Source organism: Mesoplodon mirus (genome assembly GCF_964341445.2).
Source record: "Mesoplodon mirus genome assembly, chromosome: 15".
NCBI classification, from domain to species: Eukaryota; Metazoa; Chordata; class Mammalia; order Artiodactyla; family Ziphiidae; genus Mesoplodon; species Mesoplodon mirus.
Window position 1 is genome coordinate 62,732,449 of NC_138991.1, and position 27,660 is coordinate 62,760,108.

A 27,660-nucleotide genomic window follows, 5' to 3' on the forward strand; every position below is an offset into this window, starting at 1 on the left:
TCTGCCTTTCAAGGAAATAACCCAATGAACATTCCAGCAGGAGGAATAACAACAGATCAGCAGCCACCAAACTTGATTTCAGAATCAGCTCTTCCAACTTCCCTTGGGGCCGCAAAGTAAGACCCGTGTTTCATTTGGCTCCTATCTGAGGGACAGTTGCACGTGAAAGTGGGCTGGTAACCACGGGAAGCTCTTGATTCTTTCTAAATGTGTGATGCTCGCCCTCCCTCCCTCCCTCCTTCCTTCCTTCCTTCCTTCCAATACAGTTTAAAGTTCCATATGGTTGATGAACCTTAGTTGGATAAATCTCACTCTTTTCTTAGCCCACTGATCAATGACGGCTCAAACTCTGGAAACATTGGAACCCTCAGCACTATACCCACAGCAGCACCTCCTTCCAGCACTGGCGTTCGGAAAGGCTGGCACGAACATGTCACTCAGGACCTGCGGAGCCATCTAGTGCATAAACTGTACGTGGCCACCTCGCTCATTATTCACATGTGATGGAAACATTTTGTGACTGATGGCGATGTGACAGTTTTGCAGTTTCATCGATGTCTGATTTAATTCCTAAGTGTTCTCTTGGGCCCCAGGTGATTGTACCCTAGCAGCTGAAGGGGGTCACATGCTTGTTTAGGGAGGCCAGAGAATCCCAGACACTGCATCCCCAGTGGGTCCTACAGAGGGACATGAACTGTGACCCATGTTGCAGGGGGCCAGACCTGCTTTCTAAGCTCTGGGATGCACCAGGACCTGGGATTAGCTCAGAAGCTTAGCCTTATTTTGTGGCTCAAGGTTATACTTGTGGAGACCCCTGAGAATTGGAGGAATTTGGGCCTAGTAAATACAGATGGCATGACACTACCATCATACAGTTTAACATACAGGAAATTAATAGTTAACTTTCTCCAGCTATTTAGGTTAAATTGAAGGTGAGGTTAACTTGATTCCCTTGGAGATTTGTTTTCTCCTTCATTATTTTAATCAAAAGTTTTTATAATAAGTAGTTTAAAAATTAGGAATTCAAAATGAGAATTTTGAATGGTCCAGCACTTATTGTTAATAGCAAAATATGGGTGTGTTTGACTTGTAGATAAATTGACAGGTGAGTATTGTCTCCAGAGAGCGACTTCATTTGTGTATTCATGAACTAGGCGAGAGAGATTGGGGGTTTCTATCAGCAGTGTATTGCGCCCATAGGTAGACGATTGTTTCTTCTCTTTCCGTGTCACCTATAAAGTGGCAGGACAGACATTGTATTGAAAGTAGATTGAGAGTGTGTGTTGTCTTTTCAGTGTCCAAGCCATCTTCCCAACACCTGACCCTGCAGCCCTGAAGGATCGCCGCATGGAGAACCTGGTGGCCTACGCTAAGAAAGTGGAAGGGGACATGTATGAGTCTGCCAACAGCAGGGTAGGTTGCCATTTGTGTTCTAGCCATGCACAGCACCTATGGGAGCTGTAACTGCATCTGTCTGCCTTATTGTCTGGAAATGGGGACATCTGTTAGTGTGGTAGACTCATCACTTGAGGGCACTGACCAGGGAGACTTCCCAGTCAAGACATGAGGTCCCTGTACAACTCTCTTGTTCTGTAACTACACAGTACAGATGTCTCTGCTACAGCGGTAAATGAGGTATATAAAATTTTTTTAATCCGTGGGTGTTCTTTATAGTGGCAGTGTTCACAGCGCTTGTCTGTGTTATTGCCAGTGTCAGTGAGTGTCCAAGAAGAGGTTCAGCTGTGGAATGAATGTAATGAGCACTCAGTACCTCCTATCTGATAACTCCTGTAACATCACTGGGCACTGGTTTATCAGAAGTGCTGAATGTTTACCTGTGCCAGTGTACTTAATTTAAAGTTCATTAGTTTGTTAGAACATACAAAACCAGATCATTTTTTTATTTACAAATAACTAGTGTTGAATGTTACTGCTTTTTAGGATGAGTACTATCACTTACTAGCAGAGAAAATCTACAAGATACAAAAAGAACTAGAAGAAAAACGGAGATCGCGTTTACACAAACAAGGCATCTTGGGTAACCAGCCAGCCTTACCAGCCCCCGGGACACAGCCTCCTGGGATACCACAGGCACAGCCTGTGAGACCTCCAAGTAAGGACTTTATTTCCAGCCCTTAGTCTGTTTCCTTGTTTTTCCTTCTGCATTTGGTGTGTATTTCTAAGCATATAGAATTATATTCTCCAGAAGCCTATGCTGTGAAAAACTGTGTGGTAGTGGCTGTGACCTTCTGCAGTGGCCTGTGTTCAGACAATGAGTCTTTCTCATGGAAAGGCGGGTGTGCTGGCATCAGAATGCACAGCACTTTTGGACCTGGTTTTCTCTTTAAGTTTGAAAGATTATTTTATTAAGTTAAACTTTTTATTATTATTTATTTATTTATTTATTTTTGGCTGCGTAGTTGCGGCACACGGAATCTTCGTTGGGATCTTCATTGTAGCATGCGGGATCCTCTGCTGCGGCGTGTGGGCTCCTTGTTGCAGCGCGCGAGCGTCTCTCTAGTTGTGGTGCGTGGGCTCTCTAGTTGTGGCCCGCGTGTTCAGTAGTTAAAGTGTGCGGGCTTAGTTGCCCTGCGGCATGTGGGAATTTAGTTCTCCAACCGAGGATCAAACCCGCGTCCCGTCCCCTGCGTTGGAAGGTGGATTCTTAACCACTGGACCACCAGGGAAGTCCCAAGGATTATTTTAAATAACCCATTTTTTTTCCTGCCATTATAGATGGGCCCATGCCTCTGCCAGTGAATCGCATGCAGGTTTCTCAAGGTATTTAACTATTGTTGTGAATCATATTTTGGTTTAATATTCTACATCCACAAAGTTTATTGGTTTGTCCTCTTCCCTCTGTATTTCTTTGTAGCTCCTCCTCTTATTCCTTCCATTCATTTTTGCTGATGAGCAGAGTTCATGTCCACAGGTAGTATGAATATCTGTTGCATTTGAAAGTTTGAAGATCATAGGAAAGCTCTCCAAGGAGATCAGAAGTAGGAGTTAACTTTTTTTTTTTGGCGGTACACGGGCCTCTCACTGTTGTGGCCTCTCCCGTTGCGGAGCACAGGCTCCGGACATGCAGGCTCAGCAGCCATGGCTCACGGGCCTAGCCGCTCCGTGGCATGTGGGATCTTCCTGGACCGGGGCACGAACCCGTGTCCCCTGCATCAGCAGGCGGACTCTCAACCACTGCGCCACCAGGGAAGCCCTTTTTTTTTTTTTTTTTTGATGGGCAAGAGAAGACATTATTCTTAGGAAGAGTCTCCAAAAAAAAAGCATTGTATTGTAGGTTGGGGAAAGAAACATTTCAGAACATTTCTGAGCATCAAGCCCATCCTGGGGCAGGAGCACTGTGGGGGTGGTGGTGAGGTGAGGAAAGTGGGGACTGCTCTCCCTGTGAGCACAGGTGCCATGGCTTGCGGCTGGCCGAGGAGGGTTTGTGCTCAGAGAACCCTCATCAGGCTGTGCTACTGGCAGTCTTTTTATTGGTGGTTGTTGAAGCAGTCATTTTAGTTTGGGAGTTTGGGGGTGAGGGTCATTTCAAAGCTTTTACGGCTCTTGTCAAATTGAGACTTGAACAGTAGGATGTTTTTACAGGTTGTGAAATAGGTGGTGACATTATCCAGAAGATTCCAAAGCAAGGCCTTGCTGCTGTGTGTAGAGTAGTTTAAGAGGGGAGAAGAGGTGATTTTAAAAGCCATGGTGATCGTACTGCGTACTAAAAAAGACCTGATAGATAAACTGATGTGGAGGAAACTTTTCAGGGACTTGTTTAGGTGGACTAGATATGAAGGGTGAAAGAAATCACGAAGTCAGAGAAATGGAGCCTTAGGAAAGTGGCTGAGTGCTGTGTCGGGGATGACTTGGAAGACTCTGCTGCTTTGGGATCTGAGGAGGTGGCTGTTGAGCAGAGTGGAAGGCGTTTTCTAGGGACGTGCTCACATGCCCCGCTTACCGACCTGTCTGGGTCTGTAAAGAGGGACTTTCTATGGTGCCATTTCTTTGTACATCTTTTATTTAATAAAATCTTCTCTTTTTAATAAAACCCTCAAGGAGAGTGGAACATTTTTGTATTATAGGCTTCCTGGAAAGTCCTGGGCCTGTGCTGGTTACTTAGGGTGACATTTTTTAGTGGTGCTGAGGGAGGCACATGTTGTTTGATGGCCTCTCATGCTACACAGTGTTAAGGCAGCGCCTCAAGGATTCTGTTAAGTGCCAGTGTCGGGCCTAAGACTTATTGAACCAGCATTTATGTTGAGCTCAGAGTTTACAGAGTATTGTGGGAAATTACAAAGAGAGAGACTCGTGGTCTGGAGACGCGTGGCAGCTAGTGAGGTGTCATTCATTCTGTGGCACCTCTGGAAAGGCCAAGGTAGCTGTGAAAGTGAGATCTTTCCAGTCTATGGAGAGGAGGCTGAGGTTGAGAACTACCAACCCTTGGGCACTTTCTAAATGCTTAATGTGCTTGCAAAATTAAAACCATATTTTGAGTCTTACCCCAGATTCTAACAATAAATGTAAACCCAGCCAAAGGGCTGGGAGGCCTGGAGTGATGGGAACAGGCTTCCTGCAGGAGAGGAGATGGGAGTCAGGTGCTCCAGAAGGCTCTGAGGGGTTGGCTCAAACGGGTGCCCTGGCCTTAGCTGACCTCCTCTGTAGATGGTGGGAGCGCCTTCCCACGCTCCCCCCATCTACTTTGTCGCTTGGATGCTTCAGTGCCGAGCACTGCCCCAGCCTTGTGTGCTCATGGCTTACCTGACTTTCTGCCTTCCTGTGCTCATGCTGCCCTGCCACCCACCCCATCCTGTCACCCTCACCACCACTGCATTGGTGCCATCTTTTCTGGATATGAAGAGTCTGTTATTTAACCATCTTTTCTGATTAACTGAGTGATTTCCTTTCAGTTGTATATGTTGTGTGTGTGTTCCATCTTATTTGGCTTAGAGTTTTATTTGGTGAGTTGTCATTCTGTTTTCCTGTGAGTGATTTTCCTAATGAACCGTTGTGGGTACATTTACAGGGATGAATTCATTTAACCCAATATCCTTGGGGAATGTACAGTTGCCACAAGCTCCCATGGGACCTCGCGCATCGTCCCCCATGAACCACTCTGTCCCGATGAACAGCATGGGCTCCGTTCCAGGGGTAAGTGCTTTTTCTGTTTGCCTCAGCTGTGCTGATAAGGCCTTGCTCGAATAAGGAAAATTCTCTCAGCAGGAAACTTGTAGATCGTCTGGGAATCCTGTGGTACTTGTTCCTTTGGATTTGAATTATGCTTTATTTTCTTCATATTTCTCTTTCTCTCTCTCTGTCCTTATTACCACAAGAATTATTTGACCATTACTTACTTTTATTGAAATGACAAATCATAGGCACCTGTGACCTTGTTGGAAGATGGGGTTGGCAGCCTCACATATGTGGCTGAGAGGGATTTGTCAGTGTCTGTTGACTCTCAGAACTTCCTCTCCTGCGGCTGCCTTCTAAACGCTTCAGAGAACTCATAAAAGGCATATTTTGAACTTTAAACTATAGCATACTATTGGTTTCTGTTCAGAGGACAGTGTGAAGCTGGCTCATTAGAGACCTTGCATGAAAAGCATGCAGAGTGCCTGGGAGCCAGAAGGTCTTAGTGAGTGGTGGGTCCCTTCCTGCAAGGGAGGAGGATTTGAAGATTTCTGCCTCTTCTAGTTTACCTTGAAGACTCAGGCCCTTGAAGCCCTCTGAACTCTCAGTAACGCTTATTGTCTTTTAGATGGCCATTTCTCCTTCCCGAATGCCTCAGCCTCCGAACATGATGGGTACACACGCCAACAACATGATGGCCCAGGCGCCTGCCCAGAACCAGTTTCTGCCACAGAACCAGTTCCCGTCCTCCAGCGGGGCGCTGAATGTGAACAGCGTGGGCATGGGGCAGCCAGCGGCCCAGGCCAGCGTGTCACAGGTACTGTTCACGTTGGGGCTGTGAGCCACCTACAGTGATACAGCCCCAGCGTCCCCCTGACCTCAGCATGTCCTAGGTCACAGCAATTAGAATTCTAGACAAAACATTTCATATGCTAGCATCTCTTGATTTTGTTTTTTCCCTGTTCTGTTCCGTTATTTTTACCTTGTTTGGAATTAGTCATACCATCTTGGGGTGAAATTCATACAAAAATGGAATGGATTATGGTTTTTTGGTTCGTGTGCTTTTGTTTTGGTTTTGGGGTTTTTAGTTGTCATTTTCTTGGTTTTTGTTTGTGCATTGTAAATTCTGAGTTTCACGTGTGATCCTGAGAGACACTGGATTTTTTTTTTTTTTTTTTTTTTTTTTTTGTGGTACGCGGGCCTCTCACTGTTGTGGCCTCTCCCGTTGCGGAGCACAGGCTCCGGACACGCAGGCTCAGTGGCCATGGCTCACGGGTCCAGCCGTTCCGCGGCATGCGGGATCCTCCCGGACTGGGGCACGAACCCGTGTCCCCTGCATCGGCAGGCGGACTCTCAACCACTGCGCCACCAGGGAAGCCCGAGACACTGGATTTTAAAGAGGGAGTGAGGAAAGGTCCCATGAGTTCACTCTTAATGATTTGGTCTTTGTATCTTGTTGTCTGTCTGTCTGAACTGCCCAGGTGAAGTCCGACTAACTGGATCATTTGAGTAGTTCTCTTCTTATTGAATGTGTTTTTAATTATTCAGTCTAATGCTGGTGAGAACTATTTTCCATTCATTTTACTGCCTTTTCCCCCCTTTTTTTAATTGCTAGAGTACACCAGATTGCTGCTGTATACAAATGTACATGTGTTTAAAACAGGCCAAGTCTTCCCCCAAAAGATAAAATTCATTATTTAATTTTTTAACATGAAGTAACATTGAATAAAAGGCAGTGACTACATTAGATTCACTCACTAAATACTTATTAATTAATTATTAATTTCCATAAATTTCGTTGCTCCAGACGGGGGTTATCAGGTTTGTCCTGTAAATAGTTTCAGCTTGGTGGGTCATGGGGTCTCTGTTTGAACTGCTCCGCTCCACTGTTGTGGCGCCAAGGCAATGGTAGACGTGCACATTCACATATGAGTGAATGGGCAAAGCTGCCTGCCAGTAAAACTTTATTGACAGAAACCAGTAGCTAGCTGGATTTGGCCATGGACTCTACATAGTTTGCAGATCCCTGCTCTAGACCAGTGATTCAGAATAGATTTTTAATTGGTCCACAAATAATTCTGAAACATGTATCTAGTTGAGAACCACTGTACTGAAACATTTCAGTGTTTCCATAACTCATTTTTTTAAAAAAGACAAATACCTTTTCCAGTGGTCTAAGCTGTGGGTGGATATTATGGAGCACGAAGCTAGTAAGTGGAGTGTATATGTGTTTGTTTAAGCCAGAGATTTCCACACTTAATAAATCAAAGCATGAGAAACAAGTGCACATTACTATAAATGTGCAGATCGATGACTTTTTACAAATGGAATATTCCTGTGCAGTCAGCAGACCTCATCAAGAAACCGTGATTAGATTTTCATACATTTAAGTCTTTGAAGTCTATTGCCACATTTTCAAATGGGGGAAATAATTTTAATGTACTCTGTTCCATCTGTTAGGGACAGGTGCCTGGTGCTGCTCTTCCTAACCCTCTGAACATGCTTGGGCCCCAGGCCAGCCAGCTGCCTTGCCCACCAGTGACACAGTCACCGTTACACCAGACTCCACCTCCTGCTTCCACGGCCGCAGGCATGCCGTCTCTTCAGCATCCGGCGGCACCTGGGATGACTCCTCCCCAGCCAGCAGCTCCCACCCAGCCATCGACTCCTGTGTCGTCTTCCGGGCAGACTCCCACCCCGACTCCCGGCTCAGTGCCCAGTGCCAGCCAAACCCAGAGCACCCCTACAGTCCAGGCGGCAGCCCAGGCCCAGGTGACCCCACAGCCTCAGACCCCAGTCCAGCCTCCGTCCGTGGCCACCCCTCAGTCGTCACAGCAGCAGCCGACACCTGTGCACACCCAGCCTCCTGGCACACCGGTGAGCCCCTCGGCCTGTCGTCTTCTGGCCAAGACTCTTAGATGAGAACTTGCCCATAAAAAAAAAAATCTGTCATGAAGTCACTGCAGGTCTTGGTGCAGTTGCAAAAAGTATCTGTTTTGTTTCCAGCATTGGCTCCAAAGGCTGTTAGGCAGGACATGACTTATGATTATCTTCCCCAATTAAATCAGTTTGTAGAAATCAACAACTAAAAGAACTCATACATGGGTCCTCCGTAGAATTTTTAAGCTGTCTGTCCATAGGAGCAGTATTGTCCCCCATTATCTGTCCTAGATTGACGTCTTCTGAGTCTTAGTAGTGATGAGGATTTGGTAAACAAGTCAAGTTCCTAGTTGTATGTACTTTGACCTTGCCCATCAGCCTTGTTTTCCAGCTGGAAGCCCTTTCTTTTTCATGACAAAATGGCATGCTCAGGTTAACACTTCTGTGGCTTAGATTTACCCATTCTTCCTGGGAGGTGAAGGTGGCAGGGTCACACCACGTCCTGTGTCCCATGTCTCATGCTCTGCTGGCAGCACCCAGTCCAGTGCTCTCCTAGACTGGGCTGTCCCCACTGACACAGGGGCCTGAGGCTGCTTCTGCTCACCTCCACATTCTTCTCCCAGTTCTCACCAGAATCTTAGTGTCTATTTTCTTATCAGTCTAACTTAAAAACCTTCTTCCCCCTAAAATACATTATCTTTTATTTGTGGGAACTGAGGATATTTATTTATAAAATGTCAAAATTAACCCCAACAGAAACCCCAAGATGACATTACTGTTTGTATTTCTCCATAGGGACTGTGCTTATTGATCCTTTATATTTCTTATCTCTAAGTAAGATCCCTTTGTAATTTTATGTTTTCTTTTGTTTGTTTACTTAAAACTCCATTGGGTAAATCTTTGAAAATTTAGAATTCTTTCTGGGATTCCTTCTCTTAATGTTTGTTTACTCCTCCACCACTGTTCCTATAATTAACAGGCTAGTTATACATTCTTATTCCATATAGATACTTTATTCCCCTTTCTACAGCATATATACTTATATACTTATTATTCAGCCTTTACCATAACCATTAACGTCATTGTTGGAAGGAATTAAATTTAAAATAGGAGGTTCTGTGACTTAGGTAGAAAATTCCCAGAAAAGAATTTTCTGTCAAAAGGTAGGAAGCTCTGCTCTTCCATCTCTGCATTGTTGGCAAGAAGTCAGTTGTGTTTCTGCCTGATTTTGACTTCTCTGGAACTCCTATTTTAATGCTTATTCTTCAGTTCTCTCAAATAGGGGTGCCTATTAGATTAGTATTGAGAAAGATTAACGCGAAACTGTGTGTTGGGTGACCATCAGGGTTTAAGATCATTTATGTTGTTTACAGAGATAAATGATTTTGGTTTCTCCACAGCTTTCCCAGGCAGCAGCCAGCATTGATAACAGGGTCCCCACTCCATCCTCAGTGGCCAGCGCCGAAACCAACTCCCAGCAGCCAGGACCCGATGTACCAATGCTGGAAATGAAGGCTGAGGTCAAGACCGAGGACACCGAGCCCGATGCCGGTGAACCCAAGGCAGAGCCTGGGGCTGCGGTAGGTGCCATTCCTGGGAGTGAATAGATGTACTGCGCACAGGAGCATCACTGAGGTGTCCTCGGGGGAGGCACCAGGCGTCCACCGTGGATGCCCCTGCTTTCCGTTTCAGTATCCTGTTCGATTGTGGTTCAAGTTGGAAAGAGATTAAAAACAGATTGGTTATTTATTTTTAGATACGAGGTATGGGTTTATTTTATTTTGCCAGAAGTGAAGAGCACTGGCTTGTATTTTAAATGTTTAAATCATCCAGCAGCTTTTTCATTGCCATCCTTCATTCATTTATATTTCTGCAGAGTTAGACTGCACAAGAGGTGTGTTCTTTTACTAATTAACCTGTAGCAGAAGTTGGAAACTGACAGACCGTGGGCTGAATCCAGCCTATAAATGTGTTTTGTTTGGCCCACACAATTATTTTTAAAATGGGAAATTACAAATAAAACTCTAGATTTCTGGCTTTTCTTGAAAAATGAGAAGCTCTGCCAGCACTGTGCTTCCGTTCCTGTGGGGCAGCAGTCTAGGTGGAAGCACCAGCTGTGGCTCTTAGATGGGTCGTGAGCTCTCTAGTTTGCCAAGAGTGTCCACTGCTCCCCGCGGCCTCACACCACAGCTCCTGCTGTTGTCATTAGCTTCACCTGCCTCGCCCTCTGAGCAGTTGAATTTCTGATCCTTCCCACAATTTTCGAGGCACTTCTTGTTCCAAAGTAGAAATATATGTAAAACTATTGAGCAGTTAATGGTGTATACAATGTGTATACAAGTTTTTTAAGCACTCTAGCATGTAAAAATTTAAAAATTTTTAGGACTGTAATGCACTGGTGCTGTACTGAAGTGACTGAACAGGCACTCCACCCCTTCTTGTGGGAGAGAAAAGGAATGATCAATGCAGCTCTGACTTGGGAAAGGTTTTAACAAGCCCATAGAGATTTTTAAGAGCCTTCCAATAAGGCTGAGTTAGAATAAAGGTCTTTCATATTCATATTATCATTGTCTGTAATTTTGTTTTTCTCAAGATGATGGAGGAGGACTTACAAGGATCTTCTCAAGTTAAAGAAGAAACAGACACAACAGAGCAGAAGTCGGAGCCAATGGAAGTGGATGAAAAGAAACCTGAAGTGAAAATCGAAGCTAAAGAGGAAGAAGAGAATAGCACCAACGGGACAGCCTCGCAGTCCACTTCTCCTTCTCAGCCTCGCAAAAAAAGTAGGTCATGTTCTCATAAACTTACCGGATGGTGCTGCTTTTCCATTGTGTTGGGATTGCATTCTGTGGATTAAAAGCTAAAGCAGAAAAAGAATTCCATCCCTTCTTTTATCCTTCTTGCCTGCCATTCCGCAAGTTTTAGAAATGGTGACAGTGAGCTGAACTCCATGGTGTGAGCCCACAGGAGTCTGTGGTAGGAACAAAAAGCGACCAGGGCTCTGAGGGGCAGCCCATGAGCCGCCTGTCTGGGGTGGTGCTGGCTTTACTCGGCATGCCGTGGACAACCACTGATGGGCTCCAGCAGGAAGATGACCGGAAGCTTGATGTTAGGGAAATTATCACTATGGCAACCCTATGCGCTGAAGTTTGTAGGTTTCTGCTGATACAGATAGGAAACTAAGTACCCAAAGTCAGGGGGTGGGAGAGTAGAACCCAGTGACTAGTGCAGCAGGAAGAGGGAGGGCGGCAGGTAAGTGAAGATACTTTGGGTTCTGAAATAAGCAGGATGAGTCAGGCTCACGGTGGAGGTTGGATAGAATCTATTTGAGATGTGTCCAAAGTACGGAGGTAAGGGTGTCAGCAAATTGTCAGGTGACCATTAGGAATGTGAGATGGGGCTCAGGTAGTTCAGGGCTGCAGGTGATCCAGTTAGGAAAGACGGCAGAAAAGTGTTAGAAAGGCTGATACCGTATAGTTTTGCTGCTGGAAGAGACCCTGGAGATCATAGAGGACAGCAGGCCTTAAGGTTTTGGTCTCAGACCTCTTTATACTCCTAAAAGTCGAGGATCCCAGAGAAGTTTTTGTTTGTATGGATCATCTATCACTATTTACTCTATTAGATGTCTTTTTAAATATTTATTTAAAAATAAATCTGTTACATGGCACCCATAAATAACACATTTTAATGAAAAATAATTTCCCAAACAGAAATAGTTGGAGTGATCACATTGTGTTTTACAATTTTGTTACTCGGAGAGTTAAGTGAACACAGCTGGATTCTCATATCTGCCTCTGCCTTTGCTGTTGTATTCTGTTTGGTTGAAGTACATGAAGAGAATCCAGACCCACTCAGATTAGTAGTTAATAAAGAGAAGAGTATTTTAGTAGTCTTTTCAGGTCATTGTGGAAATATTCTTTTTTGATACTACACCAAAACTCAACAAGTAGAAGTTTCTTAAAGGCTAGTTGCAGTGGGAAATGTGAATCCATAGCCCTGAATTTCTCATACTCTGTGGCGTTAGAATCCATCGTCCGTCTTGTACTTTGAGTGGATCTTTTGCCATTGCGTGGTTTTTTTGTAACACTATCCTTTGGTCATCTGGGAATTTGGCTCACTGAGTTAATGCTCATCTTCCAAATGTTGACATGCTTCATTATGTGATATTTTTAAAAATCACATTTATTAACATTACTATGAGTCTCTTCAGAAAGTCGTGTAAACTCTGACAAGCTGTCAAGCTCATGTGTCATGATACAGGTTTTTCAAAATTCTAATTTTTTTTTCAAAATTCTAATTTTTGATGCAAGTCAAAATTTTATCGTTGATAACAAATAGCGTCAGTTGTCCTGGAAGTAACTATAACTGGCATACTTCGTTCATTTTTGAGCAAATGTCTGTCTCATACCCAGATCTGAGTAACGGTAGCTTGTCTATCAGCCATTCTTTCTAGTTTTGTGTGTTTCATGAAGAAAAGCAGTTACTTCAGCTCTCAACTCAACACTCACACAAGTGCTTTCTCTCAAGACAACCACTGCATGCAGCAGAAGTGCTTTATGACAGCTTCCCAATTTGTCGTACAGAATAAAAGACGTGTAGCCAAGGGCTGAGATTTAATAAAAGTAAGAATTTTGACTCGTTCATCAAGGACACTTGTAAGTGCAGGTGACGTTTTTTCCTGTGTATGCACAGCAGCAGCAAAGAACAGGGTGACCATGAAGTCGAGTTTGGAGCTGTTGCCTGGTCATGCTGCAGTGCTAGTGATTTTATTCACTGTTTGTCTTTGCCCCATCTGTGTGAATGTCAGCACACAGTGCAGAAGGTAAATGACAATTTAGTGTATCATGAAAATTGTTTTATATCATGGAAATAGATTTCACAGACCCCTAGAAAAGGCCTAGGGCAGTGCTAGATGGAAATGTTGTATATCTGCACTTTCTGCAGCGATGGAAATGTTGTATATCTGCACTCTCTTGTTATGGCAGTCACCAGCCACATGTGGCTCCTAAGTACTTGGCATGTGACAAGTGTGCCTGAGGAAGTGAATTTTAAATTTTATTTAATATTAATTCATTTTGATTCAAGTAGCCACATATGGCTGGTGGCTACCATATTAGACTGCATGAGGGTCCCTAAGGTATCTGTGGGCCATGCTTTGGGGACTGCTGATGTGGTCCCCACCTGATGGTCCTGAGAAGGTTTTGAGCCAGAGAAGTGGAGTGACTTGCTCATAGCACACCACACTAATCAGTGGCAGAGAACTTGTTTCAAATACAGCTTCTGACTGCTACTTCCACTCATTTGGAGTCTTATTACATCAGTGTGGTTGTTAAAGACAGGAGTTTGAAAATGACTTCTCCTTGGCATAGGTATTAACTGTTTAGTGAATGAATGAACGGTCATCCAAAGTGAGATACATGTAAGGCCATGTTAGTTTTGATCAGCACTGGAAGACAAGATGGTCTGGAGCAGGGCATCAGAAGGCTGTCTAGGGCCACCAGGTAGTGCATCTTTTAGGCTTTGTGTGTCATAAGGTTTCTGTTGCAGCTGCTGAGCCCTGCCTTGTGGTGCAAAAGCAGCCATGGACACCTGCACAACAAGGACGGTTGTGTTCTAATAAAGCTTTATTTTGTCAGACTAAAAAGTGATTTTGTATAATTCACGTATCATGAAATAGCATTCTTTTTTTCCCCTAACCATTAAAAACCTTAAAAACCATTGTTAGCTCTCAGGCCCATACAAAGGCAGGCAGCTGGCCAGATTGGGCCTGTGGGTCGTGGTTTGCGACCCCTGGTCTAGAAGAATAAAAAAGCTGTTGATTAACTAACGAATTTTCTTCTTCTTTTTTTTTTTTATTTAACAAATTTAATCAGTTATACATATACATATGTTCCCATATCCCCTCCCTTTTGCGTCTCCCTCCCGCCCTCCCTATCCCACCCCTCCAGGCCGTCACAAAGCACCGAGCTGATCTCCCTGTGCTATGCGGCTGCTTCCCACTAGCTATCTACCTTACATTTGGTAGTGTATATATGTCCATGCCGCTCTTTCGCTTTGTCACAGCTTACCCTTCCCCCTCCCCATATCCTCAAGTCCATTCTCTAGTAGATCTGTGTCATTATTCCTGTCTTACCCCTATGTTCTTCATGACATTTTTTTTCTTAAATTCCATATATATGTGTCAGCATACAGTATTTGTCTTTCTCTTTCTGACTTACTTCACTCTGTATGACAGACTCTAGGTCCATCCACCTCATTACAAATAGCTCAATTTCGTTTCTTTTTATGGCTGAGTAATATTCCATTGTATATATGTGCCACATCTTCTTTATCCATTCATCCGATGATGGACACTTAGGTTGTTTCCATCTCCGGGCTATTGTAAATAGGGCTGCTATGAACATTTTGGTACATGACTCTTTTTGAATTATGGTTTTCTCAGGGTATATGCCCAGTAGTGGGATTGCTGGGTCATATGGTAGTTCTATTTGTAGTTTTTTAAGGAACCTCCATACCGTTCTCCATAGTGGCTGTACCAATTCACATTCCCACCAGCAGTGCAAGAGTGTTCCCTTTTTTCCACACCCTCTCCAGCATTTATTGTTTCTAGATTTTTTGATGATGGCCATTCTGACTGGTGTGAGATGATATCTCATTGTAGTTTTGATTTGCATTTCTCTAATGATTAAAGATGTTGAGCATCCTTTCATGTGTTTGTTGGCAGTCTGTATATCTTCTGTGGAGAAATGTCTATTTAGGTCTTCTGCCCATTTTTGGAGTGGGTTGTTTGTTTTTTTGTTATTGAGCTGCATGAGCTGCTTATAAATTTTGGAGATTAATCCTTTGTCAGTTGCTTCATTTGCAAATATTCTCTCCCTTTCTGAGGGTTGTCTTTTGGTCTTGTTTATGGTTTCCTTTGCTGTGCAAAAGCTTTTAAGTTTCATTAGATCCCATGTGTTTATTTTTGTCTTTATTTCCATTCCTCTAGGAGGTGGGTCAAAAAGGATCTTGCTGTGATTTATGTCATAGAGTGTTCTGCCTATGTTTTCCTCTAAGAGTGTGATAGTGTCTGGCCTTACATTTAGATCTTTAATCCATTTTGAGCTTATTTTTGTGTGTGGTGTTAGGGAGTGATCTAATCTCATACTTTTACATGTCCCTGTCCAATTTTCCCAGCACCACTTATTGAAGAGACTGTCCTTTCTCCACTGTACATTGCTGCCTCCTTTATCAAAGATAAGGTGACCATATGTGCGTGGGTTTATCTCTGGGCTTTCTATCCTGTTCCATTGATCTATCTTTCTGTTTTTGTGCCAGTACCACACTGTCTTGATTACTGTAGCTTTGTAGTATAGTCTGAAGTCAGGGAGCCTGATTCCTCCAGCTCCATTTTTCGTTCTCAAGATTGCTTTGGCTATTCGGGGTCTTTTGTGTTTCCATACAAATTTTGAAATTTTTTGTTCTAGTTCTGTGAAAAATGCCAGTGGTAGTTTGATAGGGATTGCATTGAATCTGTAGATTGCTTTGGGTAGTAGAGTCATTTTCACAATGTTGATTCTTCCAATCCAAGAACATGGTACATCTCTCCATCTATTTGTATCATCTTTAATTTCTTTCCTCAGTGTCTTATAATTTTCTGCATACAGGTCTTTTGTCTCCTTAGGTAGGTTTATTCCTAGATATTTTATTCTTTTTGTTGCAGTGGTAAATGGGAGTGTTTCCTTGATTTCACTTTCAGATTTTTCATCATTAGTATATAGGAATGCCAGAGATTTCTGTGCATTAGAATTGTCTTCTTATAAAGAGTTATTCAAAGAAAACCAAATGCTGCTTCATCTCTGTAAAAACAGACTGGAAGAAAAGGGGTTAGCTGAAGGCAGGATTTGTGTGTGTTTCACAAGGCTCCACAGGGCACATCTGTTCCTTAGACCAGGCCTTTGCACCTGCATGGGAGTGTCTACACTGGGTGTCTCCCATGCTTGCTGACCACCATGTGTCCTGGAGCGCAGGAGGCCGTTTCCTCAGGAGGTCGGTCAGGATACCTGGGTATTCCCTGGCTCTGATGTCAATAAAGTTTCTGGAAACTTCTCAGCCAGTGTTTTCATCTCTCGATATACTCAATGCATACCACTTCCCAACGGGAACTTTAGGTTTTTACGGTATTCTAGTCTGATTTAAAAATTACAGTTTGTTACGTATCTGTTGTAGAAAATTTTTTCAAAATTCAAAAAACCACAAAGTGGAAACCTCACATCACTTAGAACCTAAGTCATCAGAACCTCTTTGCAGTGTTTGCCTCTGCTCATTTTTCTGTGGGCAGGAGCGTATGTGAGCGAGTGGGTGTGTGACGCTCAGTGTCACCTTCACAGGCATGTTTCCAATGTCCTTAGAACTCAGGAGGGGTTTGTATGAGTGACTGTCCAGAATGTATTTGGCAGCCAGTGCATGTTCTTACATTGGTGACAGCAGAAGGCATTGTAGGAAATGGGTGGGCCAAGAGGTTGGAGACATGGGCACTAGTACATGTGCAAGGGGACAGTACACAGTACAGAACTTCTGGGGAAAATAAGAGAGCTACTTATTTTTGTGGCTCTCTTACTGTATACATTTATTTGTGAGGTTGTAATACAAAACCATTCCTTTCAGGTGATTTGAGTTTACCTCAGCCAAGGACGCAAAAGTTTCCTCAGGCGAGGAAAAGCCCCTTCCTGTGAAAATGGCTCTGTACCCACCCATTTGATCAATGAGGCAGATTAGAAAGTTAGCTTCGTTTTTTCTCTTCCAACCAAGTTTTGGCATTGGAAATCTTTTTGTTGAACAAGCAAACTTCTCAATATGGTATATTTGCCTCATGATGTGAATGCAGTTTTTAAAAACTCTAGTGTGACTGTGTTTTCTGAATCCCTGAATCGTAGCTTTAGAATGTCCATGGACTCCTGGAAGCTTCATGGCTGGGAGGGAAATGATACGGGCCTTCTCAGAAGTAGCCAGGCTTCCATTTGAAAAGTGACGGAGGAAGAGTCTGGGTGCCTTGTCAATAGCGTCGTTTCCTGTGCTTTTTAACTGCAGTCTTTAAGCCGGAGGAGTTGCGCCAGGCTCTGATGCCAACCCTAGAAGCGCTGTATCGACAGGATCCAGAGTCCCTACCTTTTCGGCAGCCTGTAGATCCCCAGCTCCTAGGAATTCCAGTAAGTTGATATCATAAAACATTATAACTTTACCACTGTAATTCATGAGTATCCATGGTACTCATTTTATCTCTTAAAATTGGGTAAAATAAGATTTTTTTCCCTAATATAAAAAAATATTTTCTGGGGCTTCCCTGGTGGCGCAGTGGTTGAGAGTCTGCCTGCCGATGCAGGGGACACGGGTTCGTGCCCCGGTCCAGGGGGATCCCACATGCCGCGGAGCGGCTGGACCTGTGGGCCATGGCCTCTGGACCTGCACGTCCGGAGCCTGTGCTCCGCAACGGGAGAGGCCACAGCAGTGAGAGGCCCGCATACCGCAAAGAAAAAAAAAAAAAAATTCTGTCAAAACAATAATGCACCTTTATCTTACTGACTGAAATGTGTTTCCCCCCTGTTCCGTTAAGCCCCAGGGTCTATGGAAGGGGTGCAGTGAGATGGGGGGAGCACACCCTGGGGCGCACAGCCTCTGTAGCCTTGCTTTATATTTGGGTAAGACTTTGTCTACAGGAATGGATTTAAGTAATTGGTGAACATCACTTATAAAACACATGGGCCTCTCACTTTGAAACCCTGGGTGCTCTTGCAAAGGCCATGGTGACCCAACCGATTCTGTTTAGCAGTATTACTATTTTTGCTTTTGTGTTTGTGTTTGTCTTGGAATTTCATTTTGGTTGCTAGGACCAAGAATGAATCTCTAGAAAAACATATTGTCTGATAAATATGTTCACCATTTTAATTTGGTGGATCAAAATCTTATTTTTAAAATCTGACATTATAAGACATGTTTTATTAAATAAGTTTTTTAATATTATTTTTTCTTTAACTTTGCTTTTGAAGTAATTTGATCACACTTGACAATATTAATTATAATTTTAGATAATAAAATCAGAGGAAGATCAGAAGTTTTCTTTTCAAGTCCCATTTTTCACTCTTAGAAATGGAAGTTATACTGGTACTTTCTTCAATTTTATTTTAAGATAAAGCTGCCAGATAAGATGGGCATTTGGAATTTGGGGGATATGCTAGACTGAGACCATTTTGTCTTTCAGGATTATTTTGACATTGTGAAGAATCCCATGGACCTTTCCACCATCAAGCGGAAGCTGGATACAGGGCAGTACCAGGAACCCTGGCAGTATGTGGATGACGTCTGGCTCATGTTCAACAATGCCTGGCTCTACAATCGGAAGACATCCCGGGTCTATAAGTTCTGCAGTAAGCTCGCAGAGGTCTTTGAGCAAGAAATTGACCCTGTTATGCAATCCCTTGGATATTGCTGTGGACGCAAGGTACAGTTGAAACTTTTTCTGGAAAATGAACTACCCTTGTTAATCCAGCCAAAAAGAGTATTATGATGATATGATAAACTCAATATTTTGGCCACACCTGTGTACTGAGAAGAACCCAGATGGAGTCTGGTCTCTTGTAAAACAGTTGATTGTCTGAAGCTAGAGGTGCTTATGGGGGAAGGCCTTGGATTAAGCATTCCTGGCTGCCCCAGTGTCCATTCATCTATCTGTAATAAATGTCTCTCAGACACTAGGGACTTCCCTGGTGGCGCAGTGGTTAAGAATCCGCCTGCCAGTGCAGGGGACACGGGTTCGAGCCCTGGTCTGGGAAGATCCCACATGCCGCAGAGCAATTATGCCCGTGCATCACAACTACTGAGCCTGCGTTCTAGAGCCCATGAACCACAACTACTGAGCCCGTGTGCCACAACTACTGAAGCCTGCGCGCCTAGAACCCGTGCTCCATAACAAGAGAAGCCACTGCAGTGAGAAGCCCGCGCAACTCAATGAAGAGTAGGCCCCACTCGCCGCAACCAGAGAAAAAGCCCACACGCAGCAACGAAAAACCCAAGGCAGCCATAAATAAATAAATTAATTTTTTTAAAAAAAGTCTCTCAGACACTAATTCTATCCTATTGTATCCAGAAATGTCTTTAAATAGATGTGAGAATCATTAGAAGACTACCCAGTATACTAACAAATAATTTACTAGCTAAATCTAACTCCATATTGGACAGAACATTGCATGGCAGTAAATGGGATATATTTTTAGTATTTTCTCCTTTGTTTTTGCAGTATGAGTTTTCCCCACAGACTTTGTGCTGCTACGGGAAGCAGCTGTGTACAATTCCTCGCGATGCTGCCTACTACAGCTATCAGAATAGGTAAGCCTTGAGCAGTTTCTTGAATCATGGGACAAAAAGAAGGTCTTAGGACGAGGCATGCTCATCTGATTGTAGCTTGGGTACATTTCATTATTTCTCTCCTGAAGTTTCCGTTAAAAGGGCTAAAATTTCATTGTTTCTCACTCAGGTAGGCCCATGGTGTCTTAACTTAAAAGCATGCTTGTATAGTATAAAATTTTAAGCTCAAAACTGCTTGCTGCACTAGTTAGATCAGGTACATGTGTTAAGCCAAAATGTAACCATATGAGAAAGAGTCTGAAGTGGAGAGTAACTCTAACAAAGGTTGACTGCCTTTTTTAAGATAATAAAGTTGAAACATTGTATTTTACCAATGTGTGTGTAAATATTTGCCTAGCTAATTTGGCCTGGACAGTCTGATGGAAAGACTTGTGTTTGCTCTAATTCATTTAAAAATTTTAAACCATAGACTTTTTCTTTTTAATCGGTAGCACAGTAAGAATGAGATTGGTATTTTCATTGAGTTTAAGAATGACTCCCTTCATGAGGTGGCCTTTTTGGAGTTAGTGAGTGGTAGGTATGCTTTTGAAGTATTTGCTATTCTCTTGAAATGTGGAGATGGCTAAAGAATAGATCTCCTATCTTAAGTAGAGGAAGAATGAAAATAATTTTTGTTGTTGATTCCCTTACCTAATTACAACTTCCTGGTTTGGGGGGTTGTTTTGAAAATTAAGCTATTTTGTATCCATTGCTTTAAGTGACTACATGTTGCCATAGCATGAGAGCATCCTACCTTGAAACATAGGTTGTAATTCTTTGTCAAATTCAATTACATTGCCTCCATTCTATGAATTGGCAACTAAGTTCTTTATGTGACCAAGATGAGGCTTCATGCCTGTTCTTTGTTTCTAGGTTCAAGTATTAAATGTCAGCTTTAGGGTTTGATGTTTTAATTATTTTTATCTTGTTTGCTTATAGTAATTACATATGTTCTGATACTTTGAAGAAGATAGGTTTTTATTTTTTCAAAGGTACATGCAGAGGCCTGAATAATTTGGAATTTTGCAGTTACTTTTCTTCCAATTATGTTTTTTTAAATTATTTTAATTTTTAAAAAATATCTAGGGAATTCCCTGGAGGTCCAGTGGTTAGGACTCAGCACTTTCACTGCGATGGCCTGGGTTCAATCCCTGGTTGGGGAACTAAAATCCTGCAAGCCATGCAGTGCGGCCAAAAAAATTAAAATTAAAAAAATAATTAAAAAAAAACATATTCAAGGTAATTAACGACTCCCATCAAAATCCTATTTTTAAAAAAAAAGAACTGTTGACCTAAAAATATCTTAAGACAAGATTTCTAAGCCTTGTCCAGCTCACTTATCCTAGTGAAATGCTGGTTTGAGGGGAAAGATGGGTGTCCCTGGACAGGCACCTCTACTGGAAGTGCAGCCGGCACAACTGTCCTGCTGAAAATATTTTAACATTTGGAATTCATTTTCTGTCTTAGCATGCTCTTCTATTGATAGAAGCATTTTAAAACTAAAAGTTTGAAATGATACTGTGGCCCAAATGGAATCTTTCCTATAGTGACAAGTGTTGTTCTGGAGGTTCTGGCCCCTCCATTTACAGTTTTAGCCCCATGATCTTTTGCACATTCTGTAATGTATCAAGCTTAACCTTCTTGTCCATGACATGGGCATAGTAACACCTTTCCTGACACCCTTAGTTGTCAGTCTCCAATAAGACAATGCTTTGGAAACTGTTAGGTGCAAAATACAGCTATGAAATTTTAAGAGAACAGGTTAAAATTAACTATACCCTGAAAAATGCCCCCACTGCTAAGTGCCCAACACAGTTTGGGTCTAGAAGGAAGAGCAGACAGCAGATTGCTTGCCATCATCTCTTAAGTTTGGGGGCCTTTTCATTGTTGCTTTTCACTGTTCCTGGGTCCTTTGGACCCTGCCTCGGCTGATTTGCATAGATTTTGGCTGTATTGCACTTGAGAGCAATTCAAGTTCGATAGAATGGATGGCATCCGTGTGCACTACTGCCTCCTCAGAGGAGGTTGTTGATAGGGTGCAAACAAAGGATTGTTTTGAAAGTTCTGAAATGTCCAATATTACTTATATATAGGACTTAATTTTTATTGAGCAAAAGTAATATATTTTCCTTAAGAGTAGAAACGTAAATAAAGGAGTTCTCTTTTATGCATAATACATTTTAAGAGTGTGAGCATATACTGCTCCTCAGCCGAATCTCACAAGGTGTGCTTCCTGGAATACAGAACTGGAAGAGGTACCACGTTGTGAGTCTGTGAAAGCAGTGGTCTAATTCTGCAGTGGACATTTCAACTTACATTTTCATTCTCAACCTTGACTGTTTATGAACACCATGGTGTTCTTTTGAATAATTGTTTTGGTAGTTATAGTCCTAAACTGGGCACTTAGAATAGGAAATTCTACAGACCGTTTAAACAAGTGAAACTAATAGATAAGCTAGTATATGGTTACATTTTCACTTGTTTCCACACTTTGAAATTTTGAAAGTAAGTCATGTTGGCAAAACTGTTCTATAACTTTAACAGTTTATTATCGATAGATAAGAATAGATATTATCTATTATCCGAGTTATTTATATATACTGATATGGTACTTACAACAATCTGCATTTGAAAATTTACTCCATACATTAAATTACCCTTACAGATGAACTCTGCAGCTACATTGTGCTAACTTTAGGTACCCAGATGTACATCATCATCAGATTATGTGAAGTGTTTCTCCTTTATAATTCCATATTCATCAAACTGCTTCCTTCACGTAAGGCAGAAGGTCATCTAGGCTCTTATGGTTGAAAAGTGAATCTCTGAACCATTGTGCATTTCCAAGATGAATAAAGTTTGGACTAGGTATAAGATAGGGGCAAGTCTCACATTAACATCTGTCACCCACTGATTGATTACCAGAGTGGTTTCAGCCTACTTGACTAGATGGGTGGGCTGTCATCATATCAGAAGGGAGCTAAAGGGAGGCCGGGGCCCCTCCCTTTCCCCTTACACCTAAACAGGTTCGATTCTCTGACATCTCTGGCCTTGCTCTGGGACAGACACACTGTCCCTCCCAGTTTCTGACCCTGAGGTTCTTGGGAATGGAAGTTAGTTATACACAGAGGGCGTAGGTTTCCGCAGCCACCCCAGGGGCTGCCATTCAGCCATCAGTGCTTCACTCTGGGCCAGTTTCCTCCAGTGGAAAATGATGGGTTTATGATTCTTGTTCCCCAGATGTTGCTAGGCTTGATGTCCTGCTTGAATAAAAGCTAAGAGTTTAGTTTTTCCAGGATTTTAAAACCGTTTAGACTCACATGTAATTACCGTGGCAATTTCATTTCACAGTGTGTTCCGTAGTCCTCTTTGAGCTAGCCCACAGTGGCTGAGTTTGATCATAATAAATTGGAACACTTTCATTCATTTTTTAAAAGGAAGCAATTTGGCGTTGAAGGGGTATCTTTTTTTTGCATATTGTTCTGATTGCTGCTTAATTGGTTTATAGTTTGTATAGTATAATTCTTTCTTGCCAGTGATGATCATGCCCTTCTACACATGGAAATTCCTTTTACTACATGATTTCAAGCCTCCATAAAAATATTTACAAAATAGTGAATAGCCAGAATATTACTGTAGTTCATTCAGAGAAAGAGATAAGTATTTTTAAAAACAGCAGTGTTAACCTGTTTGTTCCTGGTCGTTTTTAATCTTGGCAGACTTTGTTGATTGAATTAAGTCTAAATAAACTGGTCCCAGCAAGAAACTCTTATTAATCCAGTTGCTACACACAGTGAATCTGTCGTGTTCCTCATCAACAGATCTGAAAAATTGAATAATCTTGAGATGTGTGCATGCTCTAAAGTTTTATACTTTTAATTCACTATGTGTGTTTAGTCAGTGAAATATAGCAGACAGAATGCTCAATGTGTTTAATTAAGATTAGAATTAGAATTTGTGGGGACCTATTTTAGTGGTAATGAAGACAAACTGGCCAGGCAGTGGCCTGAATCTCAGTTGTTTGTAGCCGTGCGTGCATGTGTGTTTGTGTGCGTGTGTGTCTGTGTCTGTGTGTAGCTGCAAGCTGCCGCATCTCCTTCTGCCCATGTGGTTCAGTGTGGCGCTCCAAGTCTCGTCACAGTGTCTTTAACACTAATCCTCTTGGCATCTTGTAGATGTAGTTTTGAGCACTAAAACCGCATTTTGTTGTGCTGCCGTCGTACCTTATACTCATCCCTTTTGCTTGTGTAATTCACCTCATTCGGCTTGTTTACTTCTACAGTATTCCTTTGTGCCCATCTTGTTTATGCAGCATCAGCCTGCATTTTTGTTGATTTCTCATTTGTGTCCTTTCCAAACATTTTAACTGTTCTTATTTGATAGCTTGAGCCCAGGCTCTATACTATAAGAAATTGGGGTGATGGATAATTTCTCAAATGCAGATTGTGCTTTAAATATTAAGTCTCTAAATTTGCTTAACTTGGATTGTCCCCAAGTTAGAGAAATCACTGAGTATCTCAGATTGATGAATGATTGGTCCCAATACCAAAAAGTTTAAATTGAAGCTTAGAATTGAATTTTAAGACTGTTCACAGATTTACATATATTGTATTGTTCATACAATATATCACAGTTTTTCTCTGTATATTCTTACTGATAAATGGCTGGAAAGTCTTTGACCCCGATTGCATTTCTGTTAAATGTTTGTCTAGAATATGGATTTGGTTTCATTTCTATTGTAACCCAATTAACTGAGTGATTAACATGTGAAAAATAACAGGAGAAAATTAAAACCAGTTCTGAGTGCTCAATATTTTCATACCTTTAAAGATCTGGCTTAATACCGGAAATAAAATCTATGAATTGCCGTCAAGCATAAATTTTCCATTTTGAAAAAAAGCTATTTCAGTTTAAATTGCTTTTTTAAGGCCTTTTGTCAGATTGTTTTGTCCAAAGTAAATTTTTTCCATCTCAAAACCTGTAGTTATATCTGGTTTTCTCTAAGTAATAACAAAATCCAAACTCCTAAAATTAGGCTCCTTGCAATTCTAGTATTAACAACTGCTTGAAAACATTTACATCTTGGAGCTGGACGAACCCGTTGTTAGTGATGCTGGCCTGGGATGTGTGCAGTGAGACCGAATGCTAATCAATGCTTTGCCTTGGCTTTCTGCTCTGTGTTGTCTTGGTGTTTGCGTCTTACCTTTCTGTCTGTGCTATTTGTTCCCTCCCCTGTTCTCGAATCCTGCCCTTCCCCCCCGCCCCTGTTCCTTTCATTGTCCTCACTGACCCATCAATCAACCAACAACGCCCCCCCTTCGTCGTGGTGATCTGCCCTGCTCTGATTGGTGGCTTCGTTGCTTGGGTGGCTGTGTGTTATGATGGACCAGTTCACCCAAGTATGGCCTTCTTGCTGACAGGTATCATTTCTGTGAGAAGTGTTTCACAGAGATCCAGGGGGAGAATGTTACCCTGGGTGACGACCCTTCACAACCCCAGACGTAAGTACCATCCTGTCATTTCTCTCGGGGTGACTCTGAATTGTTGTTTTATTCTCATCCGTGATTAAAAGGGAAGCACCACTGCCACCCACTGTGACTTTTCTGTAGTGTATCTTTCGTATTACTTATACCCACATTCATATTTTACAATGTAGCTGTTGTAGCTGAATCCCAGCGCCACTTGCACATTCTTCCCTCTGCTTGAGACCATGATGCTGTAGCCCCCACTGCAGTGCAGTGGTCTCTCTTGACCTTGCTCTATCTCTTCTTCTAAAACACTTGCTTTTTCCTAGTGGCTGTCAACTTCCATTTGGGAAGATTGTAAATTTTCAGTTACACCTAAGAAACCAGGTAACCCTAGTCACAGAACTAACTGGCAGTAGCAAAAATGAGTCTTGCGTGTATACCCCGTCTGTAGCATTTAGTTGATCTTCCACTGAAACCTCTGTCCTTTAAGTTGCAGAGGTAACAGAACCCAGGTGGTGAGACCCCAGCGAGTACCTGTATCTCCTTCCTCTCTGGAGGTTGGACTCTTGCTCACAGCTCCAGCATGGACAGGCATGAGTTAGTTCGTTCATTCCCTCACTGAGTTCACCATTTCCTCCCTGATGCTTATCCTCTGATGGAGTTACTTTTGAGTAGGCAAATGGCCAGAATGTGGTGAGAAAAAAAGCAAAAGCAAATCCACAGATTGGATGGTCAACTCATTTACATGCTGGAGATACCTAAAAACCTGCCAGCCACCATAGCTGCCTAGGACTACCAGCGTTTTGTGGTCTTTCTCTTCTCCTGACTCTGCCATGATTCCTGCCACTCTGGGAAGTCTACTGTGTGACTGTCCCCCCAAAGGCAAAAAGGCTTCCCACCGAAGCAGTTTCCAGCACTGTGGGACACTTACTCTGCAACTCAAGTTTACTTTATTCAATCGCACAACAAGCCATACCCACCTGTAAGATACATAAACCAAAATGACAGAAATTTTACATATTCAATTTTTCTATCCCCTGTCAATTTAATTCTTTAGTCCAATTGTGTGATTAATAATTGGATTGTATAATTCTGTGAATCAAGTAATTCACATATACATATATAAAAGTACCACAAAAATGACTCAGCCCTTTAAGAATAAGTAAAATATAAAATATCCCCAAGTACATGCTGACTTGTGTCAATGAAGGAATATTGTAATTAGAAGAATTGATAATACCAGTGTTGGTCAAATTCAGCAGTCATTCACCGTATAGATTTGATTGGAAATTAACAGGTTTTAATCTCAACATAATTTTGCCACTGTATTTTGACTAGCCTTAAATTAAATCTTGTAATAAGTGCTGATGATAGTTTGGAGGAAATATTCCAAGGAAGGCAGAGAAAAATAAAAGGTAGTGCTTTCTATAGAATTAAATGTTGTATGTTCATGCCATTAGTACATCTACTTGAGATTTCAGCTGACCATCATTTTACTTTTTATGTGAAGAACTAGTTACAGAATAATATCCCAGAGACCCTATAGTTTATACTCAACAGATAAATTTAGTTAATTAACATTTTTCCTTTCCCCCCCTCCCAAAAAAAACAAGGACAATTTCAAAGGATCAGTTTGAAAAGAAGAAAAATGATACCTTAGATCCTGAACCGTGAGTATACAGCTATTTTCTTTCTGACTTCTAGGTTTTAGTTTCAGATGAGGAAAGTTCCTCCTTATTGCTGGGTTGTGGGAGAAGACACTGGAAATAAATATATTACCCTGGGTGGAATTTTTTGTGTGAAGTTATTTCAGATGTGGATTCTGTTTTAACTCACACAAAAGATGTATGTCTCTGTAGCATGCTGTCCAGCTACTGAATTTTAACACCCTTTAATGTAAGATTAGATGGATGTTTTGGCTCTATTAGAATCTCTGTAATAACTTCGTCATCGTTGTCTTTAAGAAGCCATTTAGTGTGAATCTTTAGAGACTAAAGGTAGGAATATTTGGTGGAGGGGTGCTAGTATCATTTAAAGGGAAATTTCAGAAAGAAAAAGTCTTAAAAACCACTTTTTAAAAATAAATAATGAGAAGCCCAGTGTTGTATGTTCTTGTCACCATCTTTGGTATGGTATATTTTCAAAGGTTGTTGTCAGATACTTTGCTTTCCTCCAGTGATCAGTGAGAATACTCAGTATGTAAATTTTGCTTTGTAATAACCCCTTAAAGAGGCCTCAGAGCGCCTTCCATGTGGCTCCTCCCGGGTCCTCAAAGCCGAGTCCTGAAGGCACCCCAGTGTGTGGAGATGCCCATTTTGTTCTGTCACTGTGGTGAACGCCCGTCCAGGGTTGCTTGGTGAGCACAGGCTCCAGCACTGTTGGGAGTTAGGTAAATGTGGCTGTGGTGCATCCAGAGCTGAGAAACACATTCTCCCCTCCCTTGGCTCAACTTCCCAGCTTCCAGCGGAAGACACAGACTCCACTTCCCATTGAGAGCTGACTTAGTGTCTCCTGCCAGCTGTGCCCGGGTGGGGTTGCAGGGGGAGCACGTTGATTACTTAGCAAAGCGCCTGGTGCATGAGGAGGCTGCTCCCTGTCTCTTTAGTCTCTTTAGTGTCAGTGGATTGTTTGTCCTGACTAGCCGTCTCCCTGTTCACATTGTGTGCTCCCCGACAGTTTTCCCGTTTCCCTGTGATTTATATTCAGTTTTTAAATTTTTTAAATTTTATTTATTTTTTTAAAAATTATTTATTTATTTATTTAGTCGTGCTGGGTCTTAGTTGTGGCAGGTGATCACCTTAGT

The 27,660-nt window shown here is 42.2% G+C and overlaps 1 protein-coding gene across 1 annotated transcript in view; it reads left to right on the forward strand.

Annotated features, from left to right (window-relative positions):
• The window catches only part of CREBBP (CREB binding lysine acetyltransferase), a 135,717-nt gene that overhangs the window by 90,748 nt on the left and 17,309 nt on the right, over window positions 1-27,660 (forward strand). Inside the window, exons 7-21 of the mRNA XM_082643822.1 lie at window positions 14-116; window positions 324-470; window positions 1,296-1,413; window positions 1,942-2,113; window positions 2,737-2,781; window positions 5,027-5,151; window positions 5,759-5,947; window positions 7,591-8,007; window positions 9,411-9,590; window positions 10,604-10,793; window positions 17,080-17,198; window positions 18,248-18,487; window positions 19,283-19,371; window positions 24,810-24,890; window positions 26,471-26,527. Of these exons, the coding sequence (XP_082499948.1) occupies window positions 14-116; window positions 324-470; window positions 1,296-1,413; window positions 1,942-2,113; window positions 2,737-2,781; window positions 5,027-5,151; window positions 5,759-5,947; window positions 7,591-8,007; window positions 9,411-9,590; window positions 10,604-10,793; window positions 17,080-17,198; window positions 18,248-18,487; window positions 19,283-19,371; window positions 24,810-24,890; window positions 26,471-26,527 (2,272 nt within the window). The remainder of the gene's footprint in view (window positions 1-13; window positions 117-323; window positions 471-1,295; window positions 1,414-1,941; window positions 2,114-2,736; window positions 2,782-5,026; window positions 5,152-5,758; window positions 5,948-7,590; window positions 8,008-9,410; window positions 9,591-10,603; window positions 10,794-17,079; window positions 17,199-18,247; window positions 18,488-19,282; window positions 19,372-24,809; window positions 24,891-26,470; window positions 26,528-27,660) is intronic.